Below are 20,327 nucleotides of genomic sequence, written 5' to 3' on the forward strand. Positions count from 1 at the left end.
TCAGTTTTCAGTCTGTCTGCTTTATTAATCAAATGTTTCAAGTATAATTATTCAGTGTCTAAAAATGGCAAAAACAGAGGTTAAAGGAGGCTCACTCTAAAAAGTCATCTAAAATCCTGAGCAGGCAGTGCAAAGATATTCCTTCTACAGTAAACACTGAGGTCATACACCTGTACAAATTTAATGTTATTTAGAAAAACAAAAAAACCTGCTGTTCTTTTTACACTGAACCAATCAAGGGGCCTGGGGTAGGGAAGAGAGGAAGTCTTTGTTAAAATTCTTCTTCAGCATGCTTGCTTTGAGATGCCTTCAGCTGCTGCAACCTCTCGATTGTTTCAGAGACCGTGCGTTCTCCATGAACCTTGTTATCTCTTGTACGGATATTCACGGTCCCACTGGTTTTCTCTTTTTCACCAACAACTAAGAGATACAAAGCATCTTCATTAGACCAGACCAAGAACAAATGTACGAAGATATTTAGAATCAGAGTCTTATAACTTCCTTAGGGGACATTAGTGACTATCTAATTACATAATTTATACCTTAATGATTAACTGAGGATAACAGAGATCGCCATTGTATGAATTCTTTCATTCCATCTTTGTACAGTTTACTGGCTCTATCACTAAATATGGGACCCTGGACAAGTCATTTCCTCTTGTAACACAGTTCTCTCATACATAAAAAAGGGTAATAATAAATGCATTACTTAACTTAGCTAGTTACTGTGAAAAAAGCATTTTATAAATCTTAAAGTACCTTCTAAATGTGAACAGCTGTATCTAATTGAAACTACTACTGCTCACCAAGTTTTGCCCTATCAAGCACTGCAGACAATCTAATAGAATTATCCTGTGTTAACTGTAAGGGATGAAAGGACATAAAAATTCAAACAAACTTCTAGATATCATTTTTCTATACAGCAAAATAGTTCATGTGATGTGAATCACAGAGACCTGTAGCAAAGCTTTATGGCTCCCCAAACCAGCTGATTTAAAATATACAGGGTTTTCTATTAGCCTATCCAGCCTCAGCCCAACCCAGTTCTTTAAGGGACTAGAGACAGTCTTTAATATTATTTTTCATGTTTACCTAGAATGAAGTTATACTGTGCTAGCTGTGCATTTCTGATCTTCTTGTTCAATGTACAGCCTGGATCCAAATCAACGTCAGTCATTAATTTAGCATCATGGAACTGTTGTTGTACCTAGGCAAGACAGGATACATTTTCAGACTAATTCAAACTGTATTTTGATTAATGACTTTAAAATCTATTAGCCTCTTAACTTGAAATGGAATATAACACTAACAGAGTCTGAAAGACACTTAAATATTGTGTTAAAACAATGCTAAAGATTACATAAATAATAACTCAAGATATTTTGCTCTATAAATTAAAGCAGCTGCTGTATTAATTGATCACTTTATCTTTATGAGATACAACGTGCAAATTTTTTGGAATACACATGCAGTGGTATCACTAATTTTAACTAGGCTAGTACTAGCCTCCAACTGGCATCTATGAAGTGGCTCTAACCCTTTCTGTAGGGCTGCTTTCTCTATTGAATACATTATGAAGTTTCACAATAACCAAAGTAGTCAGCATTAACTAACTGTTCATAGCTGACTCTTTATGGGAGCATGTTTTTTGTTTACTTATTTTTTATAAACAGCAATTCTATTTTAAACCTGGTGAAGGAACTTCATCTAATTGATTAACAAAATTTGCCCAGCAGCAAAAATTACAAGGCAAAGCTGCCTCTCAATCCAATTATTTCCCTGATACTCATATATACACAGTGATCTAATTAAATAGATTACTGAGAGTAATTTAAACAAACCTGAAGAACATTCTAATTACTATGTTTAAAGAAATATTTACAAACAGTTCTTTTCATTACAAACACAATTTTTCCTTTGAAAACAAGATGAGCATTAAATGAACACAGCTGCTGTTGCTATAGGCAACAGTAAATTTAGTGAAATGAATTTCAAATACAATTTTGAAGAAATTTTTAAGCTTGCAAACAATAATGTGTTGAAGAATAGAAATCATCATTCTGGAACACTCTTTGGAGTAGCCTCTTTCAATGCTACCCCATGTCCTTGCCATAGGCACATCAGTTCAAACACATACTAGTTTACCTTCATCTCCCAACAGATCAACCAGGTTTCTCTTAAAAGATTTTGTCCAATAAATCAGTATACTTGGCTAGTACAAATGTTTTTACCTATACAACAAGCAAACACTACTGTTACTTTGAAGGAAGCACTTTAAATACAGCCATTTCACAATGTCTTCCATATATAGAAATGAAAAACTCCAACTGAGTTGTGCTTCAGGAAATGCAGGTCACGTGACCAACAAGCTGGAGGATTGGGCATTTTCTCTGATTCTCATGGCCTCTTAAATCTCTTCAAAATGGAAATCATGCACATGAGATAAAGTAGTTCAGTTGTCTTCATGGTCTAAGACACTAAGAACAGTATGGAAGTAAAAACCTGATGAACTAACATCTAAGAAGGCAAATTCTGAACCCCCAACACACTCACTCAGTAGCCTGTACCCTGCCCCCTGCCATGTTCTGACGGCTGCACAAACCCACCCAGGAGCTTGCACAACAGAACTTACTACGCCTTCCACCCTTCACAGCAACTTTGGAAACCAAAAGGCAAAAATTTGCTCTAGCTGGGATTGGAGCATTCCGTGCTTTAACAGTCCTCCTTAAGAGAACAGAGGCACACCATCAGCACTGACCTGAAACTAAGGGCCCAGCATCCAACACAGGCCACTTCTGTCCGTGTCGTCCCCTCCCCCCCCTCCGAAATCACTTAAGGCAGAGAGTGAGGCTGGTGAAATCTGAATTGCCTAGCATGGGATCAGGCTGAGATGACTTTGAGACCCCCACCCCCCACCCCACCGCCGGGAAGACACAATCAAAAAGGAAGTATCAGAGGAGAGAATAAGAGGAGTATTAAGGAAAAGACCAAAATTACCAAAGACCTCAGAAGGAAGAAAGATCTTTAATTAAAGACTTTAAATATAAACATATCAACCAACAGGGAAGATAATAATGGAAAGGAATATGGCCTCCAGATCAGCTAAACGAGTCTAGACATCCATGAACAAACAGTGCAAGACAAACAACCACCAACGAAGACCTTTTTACTGGGTTCTAGAGGACCTGAGCTTCGCCTCAGTGTGGGGAGTATTCATACCACTAAAATCACAGGTTGCTGAAGTAAGAGTAGAGATGATAGAAGTCTGCATTTTAGATGCCACACTAAGATTTACAAAGTGCTTTTCTCAAACTAATATGGGAGAAGCCACGTTAGGGCAAGTGACCACCTCCTCTGTATTTCTGTATTCTCATCTATAAAATGAGGATAGTAGTAACTGTCCTACCAAGCTCAGATATTTATTATCAATAACATATAATGGCACTTTGGAGACTATAAAGCTCCACAAAGTGATACTGGTTTGATTTCAAGCATATCATTAGTTAAGTTGGCTTTTACAGATTGTTGACAAAACCTTATTTCTATCAGAAAATACAGCTCAAGTTCCAAATGCCTATATACCCATTCATAAACTATAGCCTGCCTGTAGATGACAATTATACACGACCATGAAAGAATATTTGATAAAATTTAGTTATCTTCCCCAATATTAAACAACCAAATTCATAACAGGTACAGTTTTAAACAGACCAATAATTGTTATTTCCTAATAAAAATGAATTTTAAAATCCTCACACTTCATCAGGGTGCTGGGATAAGTCAAAAATTTCAGATGAAACCACCTCAACTGACAAAGCATCAGCCAACCAAACTAACACTTGCCATTTGCAACTGGAGGACAACAGCTGGATGACACATGAATTTGTAAAGTGCTTTGCTTGCTATGGACCGTTAGCCAAACATGCTTTACTTACTAGGTTTTCAAAAGGCTCAAAGACATCTATCTGTACGGAAAATAAGATTTTTAACCCTGAAATCTGTGTTTAAGTATGTTAACACCACCACCACCACTTTCTTCTGATCACACAGCAATTATCTTCCCCAAAGTTAAAAAGTGAATATAATTTGCCAAAGCATATCCATGACTGTGAGAATCACATTTATCTTTGATATAGGCAACCTAAGAGAAAATACACAAATAGTTCGCAAAAGCCTACAAAGAAGCATGTCAGTAGGAAAGCTTATGCTCCTAAACTTTATGGATCACCTTTTGGGCATATTCATCACATGTTGGTCCCACTGGTACCACCATTACCTGCCGAGGAGACAGCCAGAAAGGCCTGTGGGAGAAAATGAAAATGTTAAGCATATTGTTTATCAGCAACAATGGTAAAATTCTCCTTAGATCTGTTCTCAATATTATTTTTTTCCCTGAAATACAGAATGGGAATTTTAAAGGCTGCTGAGCTTTCCACAGCTCTTCTTTTGCAATGCTCAATTAATACCTGAATAGAATTCTATTCATAATGATGGCAAAGTTTCAAAACTTCTGATTAGGAATAAACTATCATTCACTGACATTTTAACTGAAACAAAATAATACATATTTTTTAAAATCATGAATCATGAAAAGGCCATGAATCATAAAAAGCTCAATTAAAATTATTCTCAGGGCAGCTAGGTGGCTCATTGGATAGAGCACCGGCCCTGGATTCAGGAGGACCTGAGTTCAAATCTGGCCTCAGACACATAACACTTACTAGCTGTGTGACCCTGGGCAAGTCACTTAACCCTGTTGCCTAGCGTAAATTTAAAAAAAAAATTAAAAAATATCTCATTTAGTGTTAAACTGAACCCTTCTCAGCATTACAGGGATCTAAGACATCTCCAGAAGCCTCGGGATGGAAAATGGAAAATGCTGTTCACATCCAAAGAAAGAACTATGGAAGTCAAATCCTATCACCTTCTGTTGAGTTTTGTTTCATCTTTCTGATGGTTCCTCCTATTGGTTTTAATTTTTATTTACAACTTCACTAATGTGAAAATATGTTTAATGGGTATGTAAATGTAAAGCCTATGTCAGATTGTGTGCCGTCTTGGGGAGGGTGGGGGTGAGGAAAAGGGAGAAAAATTTTCAACTCAAAAGCATATAGAAAAAAAAAAATTAAAAACAAAAATTAAACAAAAAAAAATAAAATTATACTCTTTTATCAACCTACAGACAAACACAAAAGACAAAAATATTCCTTGGGTTACCTTATATATTCGAATATAAGAAGGATGGCATAGTGGAGAGGGAGCAGGCCTTGGAATCAGTAAGACCTTGTTTCAAGTACTGTCTCCAACACATTCTGGCCATGTGGCTCTGGGGAAGTCAAGTAACCTCTGGATGCACTAGGCAACTCTCTAAGTTACTAAGAAGGTGCCAACCTACATTAGCAGAACCGGTTTCTTCCCTGGGAAGTTCCCCATACCAAGTGAAATCACAGGTCCAGCTGGCAACCCCTATCCAGATACTATCATTTCCCTCCATGCAATCCTCCCCATTCATCAAATGCCAGGGACAGAAAGACAAAAATAAAACATTGCCCTCAGAGAGCTTACATTCTTAATTTTTATTGCTATCCTTTATTTAGATCCCACCTCCGTTTCCCAATATATCCCTTCACCACCCCTGCCCCAGAGGGCTCCCCCTTGTAACAAAGAACAAAAAAGGAGAAAAAAAAGTGCAGCAAAACCAATCAACACATCAACCAAGTCTGACAATTTATGCAGGTACTACATTTTTAAATGAACATGCTTCTGCCTTACCATTTGCCTCCATAGTTCTCAGTTAGGATAGCAATCATTCTTTCCACAGATCCTAAAACAGCTCTATGAATAATTACTGGCCTTTTTTTATCATCACCATCATGACTATAAAGAAAAAACAACATATTTTTGCTTATTCTATGGTAAGTATCAACTCTTAAATATATTTCAGTATTCTAATGATCTGTAATTTCCTTGATGTGGGTTCTCCCTCTACTGGTGCAGATCACAACCCTTATGTAATTTTACAGACAGCTGCTTAGAGATGCTATGGCTAAAAAGCTTCACACTTCTTGGCCAAACCAATTGTGTAAATATCCAAATTTATTAACCAGGCAAGTCACAGGACAAGAGAAAGTCCAGAATGGGGCCTGTACTCAAAGTCTTCCTAGCTTGACTGGCCCCACCAGAATTAATTTCTATTTACATAGCCTTCAAAAGACAGATGTTACCTCTATGGTACGAGAAAACATCAGGAGTGCTTTACTTGAAGAGCTTTTAAATATTCTTTTTTAATAAAAGACTCACCTGGGAAAGGATACAGATGTACGCTTACCTTACATATGTAAGATTAAATCTCACTGGCAGCTGAAAATCTAGTTGAATTGTTGCACACTGGTGGTATCGACCAATAGCATCTTTAATCTGAATGTCAATCTAAGAAAGATCAAATTCACTGCGAAATAATTTCTATAGTAGTAAAGAATGGTAAAAGGAATTTGTTGCCAATCTCTTCTTTAATCAAAATAGAGTAACGATTAAATGTATACTACACGACATAGGAAAAGATAAAGCCATACAAAGGGCACTGAATTTGCCTGTTCCCACCCCCTGGCCTGGCCCATAGGTTAAGGAGTTCAGATTCTATCTGAGACAGAGAGACAGAGAGAGAGACAGAGACAGAGAGAGATAGCAAGATAGAGACAGAGACGGGGGGGGGGGGAGAGGATGTGATTGGCATTGGGAAGATTAGTCTCTAGGAGTAATGTGCAGAATTGTCTGGTCAGGGTGGTGTCCCAGTGGGGGACAGGGACCAAATAAATGGTCAGTCAACTTGCATTTATTAAGTGCCTACTACATGCCAGGTACTGTGTTGAGCAGTGGGGATACAAAGACAGGCAAACAATACCTCCATCTCTCCAGGAACACAAAGACTAAGTGGGAGAGACTGTGTAATCAACTACATACAAACAGAAGATGACTTCAGAAAGAAGGCACTAAGATTGGACATAAAGGAAATCAGGTAAGTCAGGAATGAGAGGTGAAGGTCAGTTGTAGAGCGCAGCCTGTTTTGAAAATGCCCAGTGTTGAGTGCTGGCAGAATGGAAGAATGGAAACAGGGACACAGGGGAAAATGTGAATCAACAAGATTTGTCAGCTGTTTAGTCAGGAGACATAAAGGAGGAGGAATAAGAAAGAATGAAATTTTGAGAACAGGTGACTAAGAAGATCATTCACTGGATGAATATTAAAGAAAGGCCTGCTGTGTACAAGAAACAGAAATCAAGAGCCATGTCATTTAATCTCTCTGCCCTGTTCTCTCATCTGTAAAATGAGAGCAGTGGGGTAAGAGACCGATGAGGTCCATTAGCCTAACTGAATTATGAAGAACAAGTTTGGGGAGGAAAAAATGAGAAGTCTGTTTTGGATATGTTAAAATTCAAGGTGTAGATAGAGGAACAGCTAGGAAGAGATATTTATTAGGCAGTTAAAATGCAAATATGGAAAAGATGAGGCCTATAGACATGGACTTGAAAGCCGAACATCAGGTAGAGATACTTGAAGCCATGTGGGTAAATGAGAGTGGAGATCTGGAGGGGAGAAAGAAAGAAAGAAGGCCAAGGCCAGGATTTCTAAAATGCTTACATTTGTGGGATTAGAGAAGTAAGAGGAAGCAGGAAAGGAAGACACAGGAGCCAGAATTAGAAGATTCAGAAGAACCAAGTATCAGAAGGGAGGGCAGAGTGGGTGAGGTCAACTGTCAAATGTTACAAAATCTGAAGAAGACTGAGAAAAGACCATTGGATTTAGTGTTTAGCTTTCAAAACCCTTCACACCCTGACCCCAACCTATCTTTCCATTCTCACTAGACATTACTCTTCTCTGGTATCTTTTAATGTAGCCCAATTAGCCTTACCCACATGCCTCACAAGTGACATTCCCATCTCCACACCTTTGCTATCCCCCCACCCCTCATGCTCGGGCACTGGCATATTCTCCTCACCTCAACCTCATACAATGCCTTTCTTCCTTCAAGACAACAGCTCAAGCATCACCCTCTACATGCTTTTCCTTTCCTGATCCCAATTACTAGTACCCTCCCTCCCCAAATATACTATGCAAGGTACTGCTCTTTAATATAGTCATAAAAATTACTTTACATAAGAAACATATCAAATCAACCGACAAAGGATGGATAACACTGACTCTTTAATAGATGAACATGCTGATACCCAAGAGGAGGAGGGAAAAGAATTTTGGTTTAATAAAAACTGCTAAAATATGTATGTAAAACAAACAGTTTTCAGATAAGCTAAAAGCAATTTTGTTACAAAAAGGAGAAAATGAGCTGTGAAAGGGCTTAAATCACAATGTAAAGGACACAGGGTAATTATTTGTTTATATGCGACCAGTTGGGATGGTTAAGAGGAAGGAAAACAAAAATTTGTCAAAAAATGAGAAAATGTGAATATAAAGAAATAGTTATTAAGAACACAAGACTGTGGCAGAGGAAAAGTAATGTCCAATGAAGTTGGAAGCAGGGTGAGACCAGGTTGTGAAGAACTTTAAAAGCTAAACAGGAATTTAAATTTGGTCCCAGAGGCAGAAGAGACACTATCCATTGGTTGTCCTTCACTCTTATGTGAAAAGCCCACATCATTCTACTCTCATATATCTTCCTGATGACATACTATTTGTTGTTTCTCTGTATGTAATATATTTTAGAAATATTCCAACATGAAGAACTGAAACAAAAAGTTTTAGTGGTAGAAAAGAAAAATACTTCAAAAGTGACAGCAGAATGAAGATTATGCTCCCTCTTGCTAATCTTGTGTTATGGGGAATGGAAGGGGAAAAAAGCAGCTTTCATTGAATAAAATCATCAATGTTATTTCATCAGAGAAAACCCAAGATTTTCTGGGAGTTAGTTATTCCTACCCTATATCTACAAACATCAACATATTTGGGTACTAACCTTTGGTCCATAGAATGCTCCATCCCCGGGGTTTAACTCCCATTTTTCACCAAATTCATTAAGGCTGCTCTCAAGTTGCTAAAGATAACAAAACAGATATGTATATAATTGCCTTAATTCTAGTTTCAAACTAAAGAAACTATTTCCCATCTGTTCATCACTACAAGTCCCAGTAAATATAACTCGATCATTTAAAAAATAATTTTTTCTTAAAAAAAATCAATTAATCAGACAGAAATGTCTTAATTCTCTGCACTGTGTGAATTATCACCAATGACAACATCAACATCCTCACCAAAGGCTTGGGATTTCTTAAATACTGCTCAGATTCAACACAATCCTAATAACTTTTCAATAAAATGAAAATACCTTTTCAGCTTGATTCCATACTTCAATATCTCCAAGGAACTTTTCTGGGCGAGTTGAAAGGTTTAATTTAAAGGAAAATCCAAACACATTATACACTGTCCGCAAGAAGTCCAAACAATTCTTTATCTCCTCTTCAATCTTTGTTTTGTTTAGGGGAAGAAAAAGGTTAAAAAATGCATTGATTACTTGTTTTTATTTAAGTTCTGGCATTTTAAATTTGATTTCATAGGGCCTAGTTAGTACCTGCTCCATGGTACAGAATATGTGAGCATCATCCTGCTGGAATCGCCGTACTCTCGTGAGCCCTGTGAGAGCTCCTGACAGCTCATTTCGATGAAGTACCCCAAAGTCAGCTATTCGCAGGGGTAACTCCCTCCAGGATCTGGGCCGGTGATCAAATAAAAGACTAGAAATAAAGGAAAGGTATTAAAATCCATTGATAATCAAATCTGCAAACAACCAACTACTTCAATGACACTGGCAAAATGTTACATTACAACAGCGGTTCTCAAACTTTCTGGTTTTAGGACCCCTTTAACACCTAAAAATTGAGGAACACCCTCCTCACCATCCCTCCCCGACAGCTTTCCTTTATAAGATTTTATCTATCCATAGTTACCACATCAGAAAAAAATATCTTAGGATTATTATGAAAAGGCTTGACTTCATGGGTCCCCCCCACCCCCCAACCCAATGGGGTCTTGAGGTCTTCCAGCAGTCCCCAGACCAACTTTGAGAAACCACTGATTACAGTGCAACATACAGATTATTATAGAAAATTAAAGAGAATCTTCCTATTTCAGGAAAAGCAACATCTCTCAAACTTTGAGTTACTGAGCTTATTCATAAATAGACTATTATTAGGAAGCAATTTACAAGCCTTGTATAAATAAAACTACAGAGAACACATTATGAAACATCAGCTCTAGACAACAGTGAGTAATCTCTCTGCAGAAATCTGGAAAGACAAGACAGCCCACTTAAAAACCTGCTGGCTCTGGAGTGAGAGGACCTAAGATTAAGTCAAGCTTCTGTCACCATCATCGACCTCAGTTTCCTCACCTAAAAAATGAGAATGCTGTCTAAATGGTCTCTGAGATCCCATCCCAATCCCCATCTATACTGCTATGAAGCCAGCCCTGTAGGATCACTGATTACAAATGCATTCAGACTTTATCTTGATTTTTTCTTTTAAAGTTTCAATGGGGGGCAGCTAGGTGGCACAGTGGATAGAGCACTGGCCCTGGAGTCAGGAGGACCTGAGTTTAAATCCGGTCTCAGACACATAATGGCTTGGCAGCCCCACAGACAGCACTTGTCACTGGAATGATCCCTCCCTACTGTCCCCAAGAGCTTTAATATTTCTTTAGCATGCTCTGCACGATGTTACATGCATAAAAATTATCATACTGCCTGCTAAGGAGGACCTAAGGGAGGAAAAGAATTTGGAACTCAAAATTTAAAAAAGAATGTTAAAAAAAACAAACTACTTTCTTTAGTTTGGAGGACCTGAAAATATCTATCTTGAAGAACCCTAGGAAAATGAGTTGACACAAACCCCACCTGATTCTTTGAAATATAGTTCAGGCTCCCTTAGCTGATTTTGTAACTTAATTTCCTGTTTTGGGAGCTATCTGGAAGGTAATTCTTGTCTTCATATACCTAGTACCAGCACAATGCCTTGTACATAACAGGCTCTTAATACATGCTTGTAGAACTAAGAAAAGAACAGCCTGGAAAAAGACTGAACTTCAATTTCTTGGACCCATAGCTCTCCTCATCCCCATGTCGAGCAGTACTCCCTCCACAGCAGGCAGGAGGAAAATAAAAAGGAATACCACTTTAATAAGACTATACACACACACACACACACACACACACACACACACACACACACAAGTGTCTTCTTAACATCTAGGGAGTTTTCACATACCCTCCTCATGGAAGTGGATTATCTCCAGATCCTTGCATCCAAGTCAGAAAAAGACATTATCATAACATTACACTTAATCGAATTTCCCAGAAGAACATGTAGTAAATCATAAACAGAAAATATTTACAGAAAGAGAAAAAAAATTCAGCTAATTATAGTATATTTGATAGCATTTTACTAGAAACTCAAAGCAAGCTATATACCAGTGTCCTGGGCAGTTCATGGGCTTCAGAGCAAATATCTCCTTCTCAACTTCAAAAGAGAACATGTTTTCACTGTAGTGCTGCCAGTGTCCTGAGGTCATCCAGAGTTTGCTATTATAGATATTTGGGGTGACAACCTCTTGGAACCCCCTTTTCCTGTACAGACTCTGAAAAAGCAAACAACCAAAAATAGGACCAAGATCCTAAAAATAATGGGCTAGAAAAACAATTACATTGCATTTTTAAAAACAAACTAAACTAAGCAAAGTAACAACAAACTAAGAGAACTTTGAGAAAAGATCTCACTGAGATACGGTTAAGTGAGCATGCCAACAAATACACATAGACCAGACAAATGTCTCTAGGTCACACATCAATTTTAGTGACTTTACTTGTATATGCACATGCAGTATCTTTCAATATTATGGTTATCAACATGTATTAATATTGAAAAAGACTTAAAAACTATAGAATGTAGGAATAAACTCACATTCAAGTTATTTTATCTCCCTCCCCACCCCAAACAGAAATTATTCTTTTTTCCCTAAGAGTCCTTCAATTAAGTCAATTTATACTGTGTATTTGAAAAACCCTAAGAAGGCAGTTTGGCAATAAAAAACTCAATGGAAGAGAATGATTTACCCTGATGAATTCAACAAGTGTATTATAGATGTGGGCTCCTTTTGGCAGGAAAAAGCAACTTCCAGGACTGAGTTCATGGAAGAAATAGAGTTCCTGATCCTAGGGAAGAGAAGAGAAGGAGAATGACCAAAGTATATAATCATCATCTTCATCAATGTTTATGTAATATTTTAAAATTTGCAAAGTATTTTAAGTAAATTATCTCATTTATATTTTATAAGTTTTTATCTTTAAGATATCATTATCTCAAATACAGATGAGAAGACAGACTAATGGATGGTTACAAAGCTAGGGTCAGAGGCAGTTATCTTAATGCAGACCTTTCTGACTCCAAATCCTGCCAATCAATAAACAGTACCACAGTGCTTAGCTGGAGATACAAAAAGAAGCAAAAGATACTCTCTGCCCTCAAAGAGCTCAAAATCTAATGCAGGATGACAACACATACAATAAGCTAAAAAGCAGAGGGGTGACAGGTGGTGGTGGTGGTGGTGGTGGTGGTGTGGTGGTGGTGATGGTGGTGGTGGTGGAGGAAGGCCTGGGGTATGATGAAGTCCTGTAGCCAGGTGGGCTACGATGATCTATCTATCCTGAGCCCTTCCTATGTACCTTCCGTTCTCTTCAATCAGAAGGAGTGAAGGTACTGAGGAGGTATGAGTTTCAGAGCTGATATGACCTTTCAGGAAGATGAGTTTCTGGAGACGACGGTGAAGTCCAGGTGAGCAGCTAAGTAGCAAAATTCTGGTACATATTTAGAATTTTGTCCTGTTCCATACTAATGACCTTTCTTAAGCATAGAAGCATGCCAAAATTTTAGCTGAATAAAGCCTACATTAACTTCTTGGGCTGTAATTGAATTCCCTCAAAGCATACTCATTGCTTTTTCATCTGTTTTTTAACAATCAGAAAATGCAGACAAGATCCCTTCTGTTCTCTCTCCTCTTCTACTGCCCAGAATAGGGTTCCTAACCTTTTCATGAGACAGAATTATTTTTCATTCCCTCTCAAAGTATAGGAAGAGCTAACAATACAGTCCTTGGTCAGGAGATGGGGTAGCCACCTATAAATCACAATAAAAGAGGGAAGGTAGCATTCTTTATCTTCAGTCCTCCAGAACTCATAACTCTCTATTTTAAATACCCCAGAGCCACACTGTAGGAGGTCATGGCCATGAGCTGGCCTGCAGGTAGCAGGAATTTCTGCCTTGTGGGATCCACAAGGTGATGTGGCTCCCACCCTGTGATCCAACAGGCCAAGTTTCTTGACTGATCACTTGGGTACCCCACTCAGAGTACAAACAGTATTTGCAGAATAACGCATCAAAGACTTGTGACTTCATGAGGGCAAGAGCGTCTTTTACTGTGACAAAATGCATTCCATCTATAACTTAAATTCTAGACAGTTGCCTAAGGCTCAGAGAAGTTCAATGACTTCTACATGGTCATACAGCTAGCTCCAGACCTTCCTGTCTCCATCACTAGCATACTATTCACTATATCAGGCTGTTTCTCACTTTAAGTGTCTACCAACATTTCTTTCGATAGTAATACCACCTTAGATCTGGTAAGAACAGGCCCACTGTTTTCTAGCTCATCTGACTATTAAGAAACGTAACCACATTTAATCCTATCAGTGAGCTAACTTGAGTTCAGGAAAGGGCCCCCAGCATTTCTTGTCTCAACCTCTTTTTGTCCTACATGTCTAATGAGGGCTTCAATGGACATATGCTGAGCCTCAGCTCAAGAGAAATGCTGCAACAGCATGTTAGGATGGAAGCCTGATGCCATCTATCTAGAGGGCTCTAAGAAAATCAAGGATTCACCCAGGAATCCTCATGGTGCCCAAGAAGAGCAGACCTGGGTGTCCTATTTTAATCTCCTTTGCTGAAACAGTTTAGGGTATATTACTCAGTCACTAAGACAACTACTCGTATATGCAATAAAACAAAGAGAAGTCATTGAAAGTTCTCTCTTTGACAAGAAATTGGATCATTAGCACAGCTTCACTAGACTGGCATTCCTTAGAAACTGAAGTTATTAGAATCTTATCAAAGAGAAAAAAATTTTTTTGATCAGAAATATGGTAGAAAAAGCATTCTATTCTGAACATTCCTTTGTGGTACAAATATTCTTTAAGAGTAGATTTAAGGGACTGTCACAGGAATCAGTAGTTGAAATGTAAAATTAGTGTTTGAGTGTATATCAGATATGGTACTATTTCTCAGAAAGCATACATTTTATTATTAACATCAATGCATGATTAGGGTTGACAGTGAGGAAGATAAGAAATTTGACATCATTCCAAGTGAAAATGAAATACTTTAGGAATAGCTCTCATTAAGGCATTTCATTATCAATATCATATGAGATCATTTAACTTACCCGGCCAATCTTTCTGTGATCTCTATTTTTTGCTTCCTCTTGGAATTTCTCCCACTCTTTTAACATTTTAGGGTCTGGGAATGAAATGCCATAAACTCTTTGAAGAGTTTCCATATCAGCTTTACCTTCCCAATAGGTAGATGAATTCTGCAAACAAGCATTAATGACACAATAGTCACCTAACAAATGTTTGTGGAACTGAAATAGCCTTCCTATTTGTCAATACCTTAGAGTCACTACAGCCATTATAAATTCTCACAACCACTACCATTCATTTCACTGACCAGGAAATAGCTATCAAAGGGTTATTACTTGTCACCTGTCTAACAAGTGATTCTAATCCTCTTTGTTCTAACAAAACCAGCTAAGAACATTCAACTGCAGAAGTAGGACACTCATCCAGCTCCACTGTGACCACTGCTTTTCTCCCACAGTACCTAGTACCCAGCTCTCACCCACCTACAAGAAAGAAGCTTTTGTTTAAAAATCCGCTTACATGATGACTACTACTACTATAAGCTTACAGTCATATACAACCATTAAGTTAAATTAGAGGTAAAACACCTGGCATTAATAAACTTGTTAACTATCATATAATTCAAATCTCATTTTCTTATAGCATTTAATCCACATAGTATTTAAATAACAGTGTATTACTAGCAGACTTAATTTCTTTCAAAGGAGAATTTGGATCGGCATTAAATTAATCATATTTAAGTCAGATTACACATCACTGTAGTAAATAAATCAATTTTTTTGCAGGCATGAAATTATATCGACATTTAATATATCTGATACTGTGACATAGCTCCTCTATAAGAGGGTGCTATCTTTTATTATCTAAACACAATACACAATAACAGTTAACTTTCCATAAGATTTAAAGTTACGAAAGAGAAACAGTTAATCTTACTTTAATATCTGCATTAAAACAAACTGAGAAAAAAAATTTGTTTCAAGAATTCTGAGAATTCCTAAATATTTCTTTGAGATCATTTGGGATGAGAGGAAAATGTTACAAAAGAATTTTAAATGACTATTACGTAGAAATAAAGCTGTCATAAGAGAAAAGGACAAAACACAAAAGAGAATCAATAATAAGCATACAGATACAAATAAAAATGAATTAAACATAAGAGGAAAGACAGTAAGAAAAATCAAAACAAGGGTCCTAAAAATATTCAAACCTAGGATTAGGAATGCCTTCTAGATAAAACATTTCAAAATAGTCATTCTGAGGTTACATAGACTCACCTTGTGAATTTTCAAAGTCTTAATCTTGCCAGTATGTCGTACATGAGGACCTCTGCATAGATCTATTAAGGGACCACACCTAAAAGAAATGAAGGCAATTTACACAAAACTTTAAATGGATGGACTTCCACCACAATGAATTAAGTATAAATTCTTTTTTTAAAAAATGTCTAAAACTTAAATACACAATAAGAAAAAGAAACATAAACTTAAATACTAAGTAAGAAAAGAAAAAAAGCATTGCCATATGTGCACTATAAATTCTTGTGCTATCATTACAAGATATTGTAATCTCACCTGTAGACTGTAGTAGTTGGAGTATTCACTTTTTCATTCAAGATCCGACACTTGAATTTATTGTACTAAAAAGACAGAAAATTAGAAAGTAATATAATTCTCATCTAAATGTTCAGCTCTGTATGATAAATTATTTCTACAAACTGTCCCCACTCCTGGAATGCTCTCTTTTCATCTCTCTCAGAATCCTCATCTTCCTTCAGAGCTTAGCTCACATGTCAACCACTCCTTAACTTGTACTGTCTTGCCATATCCCGCCTTCACCCTTTCTATAGAATACAACGTAACTTTCCTGAAGGCAGGATCAACCTCGTTTTTATTTTTGTATCTCCTCTTGCAATACTAGGTACTTCATTCCTGAAGTTCAATAAATTTATTAAGCAACTATTATATTAATAAAGATTTCAAAAACTGAATACTGTAATTCATGAATAACCTGTAACCACTTCAGTACAGAAATGCTTCATGTATGAAAATTAACATTATTGAAATATCCAAGAAGTTTCCTCAACAGTCTTCAACTTAGCACACTAAACATCAGGTAGACAATTCCTAACACTAAAGGAAGATAAATATGTGAGGCAGTGATAAAAACCAAGCAGTAAAATCCCCTCAGACCTGTGTCTTCCTGTACTAAGTACAACTTACCTTAAACATTTCAAGCAAGGTTTCTTTCTTAACTTCCAGTCTTTCAAATAACTGTTTCTCTTTAATGATTTTCTTACATAAAGCCTCCAAAGCAGAGAAATCATTGCTAGACACGCCTCTGGAGGTGAAAAGAAAAAAAAGATAAATGTCTTAATTTTAAAGACAACAAACAGCGCAAAGGTACAATATTTTAAAATACAAAAATGTTAGTTTCATCAGGAAAATTAGCACTAATAGGTATACATGCACGTTTAAACACACATGTGTTGTGTATGTACACACAATACACACATGTATATGCACACATATATACAGGCATATTGTTGTTGTTCAGTTGTTTCAGTGGTGCTTGACTCTTCGTGACCCCATTTGGGGTTTCTTGGCAAAGACACTGGAGTACTTTGCTATTTCTTTCTCCAACTCATTTTACAAATGAGGAAACTGAAGCAAATAAGGTTAAGTGACTTGCTGTGGGTCTGAGGTCACATCTGAACTCAGGTTCACTTGACCCCAGGTTCTATCCACTGCACCATCTAGCTGCTCTACATGTGTATAATGCACATACACACAACATATACAGTGCATTAGAGATTTTGCCACCTTTTAGCATAACTTTTATTAGTGTCATATCAGACACTATTCTTACTTTGGAGATAATATGAACCTTAGCCAGGAAATGAGGAAAGCCACACAGTGGAAAGAGAAAAGCTTCAGAGGTAGCAAGGTATACTTCTAGAAGAAGTAGGTTTGAATCCTGACCGTCACTTTTGGGTGGGGTATATTATAAGGAACTCACTTGAACTCTGAACTTCAGTTTCCTTATTAGTAAAATCAAATTATGTTTGCACCGACTATCTGGCAAAGCCATTGTGAGGAAAGCACTTTGCCAACTTTAAAGTACTATTGATACACATGAGTTATTACTGTTCCCTCCCCCAAAGCTAAGGTCCCTATGGCTTCTGAGATCTAAGAATTAAAAAGCCTAAGAGCCAGCATTGCTTCGTACGTAGGGAATAATGTTTAAGTTGTTTACTGTGAAAATATATAATAAGTGTTAACTTAAGAGTAACCAAACTTACTCTATAAGCAAAACACGGGAAAAAAAAAATCCACCTTATCACTTAGTTATGTCTCATGCTATGAAGCCTTTAAATTGATGTACTCATATAATCAAAACTTAATTGAACTTACCCATTCTCAAGGTACATATCATAATAAAAGCCATTTTCTATTGGTGGACCATAGCACAAGCATCCACCATAGACTCTCTCCATGGCTTCACCCATTATATGAGCACTTGAGTGCCAGTATACCTGAAAAATGAAAGACAAATACGGTGGCATGAGTCCCAGGGGTACATTACGATACATTCTACAAAACATAAAGAAAAAAATTGGATGCTATGACTGTAATTTAAAAGTAGAGTAGTTAATCTGTTTTAAACTAACCTAAATACATAAGTATATTGCTAATACTGTGTAGATTTACAGTTTGAACCTTTGAATCTGTCCTGATTAGAAATTCTACAATGACTTTCAAATTCAAACACTGATTTACATATCTTGAGATAAAACACATGGCATAAGAGGTAATACTCAGAGGGATATGTGATATAGTTTGACTTTTTACTAAGCATTTTGATTAATCATTATTAAAATAATAAAATATAATTATAATAATATATAAAATGTAATAATTATTTATCAATCACTTTAAAAATAGATTTATAACATCTTTACATTTCATGGATTGTTCCCTGTATATCCCAACCTTTCCAGTGCCCCAGAATGCCATCTTTTATAACTAAGATCCCCCCCACCAAAGGGAAGGGAAAGGAAAAATAAGTTCATAATCACAATGAAAAAAATTTGATGTTATATGCAATGTTCCTTTGGACTCCTTCATCTCCAAAGGAACACAGGGAGGTATCTTCTCGTGTCTCTTCTCTGGGGCTAAGCTTGTTCTTTACAACTTTTCGATATTTTGTGTATTGTTTTCCTGGTTCTGCTTATTTCACTTTGCACCAATTCATGATTATGTTTAAAAAAAAATTCTAGCGCCATCCCCCAACATTTTGTGATAATGAAAGAGAATTCATTTAATGCCACATCTTGATTTTAAATAAAAGTACACACACATTTTGTCTCCTCCCCCCAACTCAAAGAACAAAGACAAACATAAACTTGAAATTCAGTAAGGTCAATTTTTAGTGTTAAATTCGGTACATAAAATTTTGAAATTAGTTTTATGAACTTTAGCTAATCACACATAGCCCTTTGGGCAAGAATTTAAAAATGAGCAGGGAAAAAGACAACAAACATGAATGTTACAACATGACAACTAAAAACTTACTGCTTGAGCTTCTGCATCCTCAAACTTAAGAAGCTCCAACGTACAGTCTTCCTCCAGGGGGCGGTCTAGATCCCAAATGACTTTATTTACTTTGGCAATTACTGTGCTATCAGCTAGGCCTTGACTAAAAACAAAAATAAAAAACAATGATGATGATAATGATAATTCAGGTGAAATGTCAAACTGTGGGATATTCTTTTTAGTCCAACATTTAGTTTTGATGGAAATGTTAAGAAAACTAAGAACACCTAAAATTAGAGTAACAAAATCAAAGAAGTAAGAGAAAAAAACCCAAATAAAGTAAAAAGGATAACTCAATAAATACTGGATGAACTTTAGATCTAGCCAACTTCTAAAATTCTGAGGTTCTGATTTAATATGGAATAAAGTCTCTCATTTAACCTGAAAAGTCAGTTCTTCTACATGACAAGGTATGTGTGTGGGGGGTGGGGTGGGGTGGTGGTGGTGGGGTTAATTAATCTATTACTACATAAAATTAGCTTACCAAAAAGAAAATCAATTCTGAATGACTCAGGCCCTAACAATAAGTTTCTTAAGATGCTTAAATAACTTCCTATGACTTTTAAAACTATACATGTGTTCTCCTAGGGAAACAGATAAAACACTAAAGAAGCTGCAGACGACTATAGGAATATTTTAACTATGTTCAGAAAAATTCTTTTTGAAGGTACAATAAATATTCCCATAACTTACAGCAACACAGTTACAGTGAACAAAAATTGTTCTAAATACTTTGTTATTAAGACAATTTGGAAGGATATTTTGTTTTCAAAAGACAATGAGACAGTTCCATTATTTTCTCTGTTAAGTGAAACAAAGCTTATAAAACCTGTATGAACTCTGGCCTGGCCTGTGTTCATAATTATACAATGTAAAAAGATGCTTCGTGTCATCAAGCTTTGGATATAACAAAAGTATTTCATTACACTAATAAAGAATATTTGAAAGCTATGTGATACTTTTTTCTGTGTATAAGGCTTAGCTATAGTTCCAAGGCATTGATCATCACAAATGATCTTATTTTAAAGTTTTTTTTTTACAAGTCAATCAATACCAGTTCATTAAGCACTATTTGCAAGGCACTGAAGGTAAATACACCACCCTTAAGAGCTTACAATGTAGCTGAAGGGCTGGAAGAAATAGGAAATTTTAGAACACAATATAAGTGATAACATTTCAGGATGATACCAAAAAAAAAAAAGGTAACAGCAGCAGGTGATTAAGGGTCAAATTCAAAGTGCTATGGATATAATTCAAAG

At 36.6% G+C, this 20,327-nt stretch overlaps 1 protein-coding gene across 2 annotated transcripts in view; it reads right to left on the reverse strand.

Moving 5' to 3' along the window:
- Window positions 1-20,327, reverse strand: part of TARS1 (threonyl-tRNA synthetase 1) — a 35,535-nt gene continuing 15,208 nt past the window's right edge. For both annotated transcript variants that reach the window (XM_020995313.2, XM_020995336.2), the window contains 16 exons: window positions 19,048-19,171; window positions 17,887-18,008; window positions 16,696-16,813; window positions 16,048-16,112; window positions 15,751-15,829; window positions 14,497-14,643; window positions 12,116-12,214; window positions 11,474-11,640; window positions 9,581-9,743; window positions 9,338-9,475; window positions 8,969-9,046; window positions 6,329-6,429; window positions 5,773-5,877; window positions 4,229-4,301; window positions 1,093-1,207; window positions 1-420 (listed from right to left, as the gene is read on the reverse strand). In XM_020995313.2, the coding sequence (XP_020850972.1) occupies window positions 272-420; window positions 1,093-1,207; window positions 4,229-4,301; window positions 5,773-5,877; window positions 6,329-6,429; window positions 8,969-9,046; window positions 9,338-9,475; window positions 9,581-9,743; window positions 11,474-11,640; window positions 12,116-12,214; window positions 14,497-14,643; window positions 15,751-15,829; window positions 16,048-16,112; window positions 16,696-16,813; window positions 17,887-18,008; window positions 19,048-19,171 (1,843 nt within the window). In that variant the 3' untranslated portion in view covers window positions 1-271. The remainder of the gene's footprint in view (window positions 421-1,092; window positions 1,208-4,228; window positions 4,302-5,772; window positions 5,878-6,328; window positions 6,430-8,968; window positions 9,047-9,337; window positions 9,476-9,580; window positions 9,744-11,473; window positions 11,641-12,115; window positions 12,215-14,496; window positions 14,644-15,750; window positions 15,830-16,047; window positions 16,113-16,695; window positions 16,814-17,886; window positions 18,009-19,047; window positions 19,172-20,327) is intronic.

The sequence above is a fragment of the Phascolarctos cinereus genome, unplaced genomic scaffold (assembly GCF_003287225.1).
Source record: "Phascolarctos cinereus isolate Bilbo 61053 unplaced genomic scaffold, phaCin_HiC Scaffold_4;HRSCAF=312, whole genome shotgun sequence".
In the NCBI taxonomy this organism is placed as follows: Eukaryota; Metazoa; Chordata; class Mammalia; order Diprotodontia; family Phascolarctidae; genus Phascolarctos; species Phascolarctos cinereus.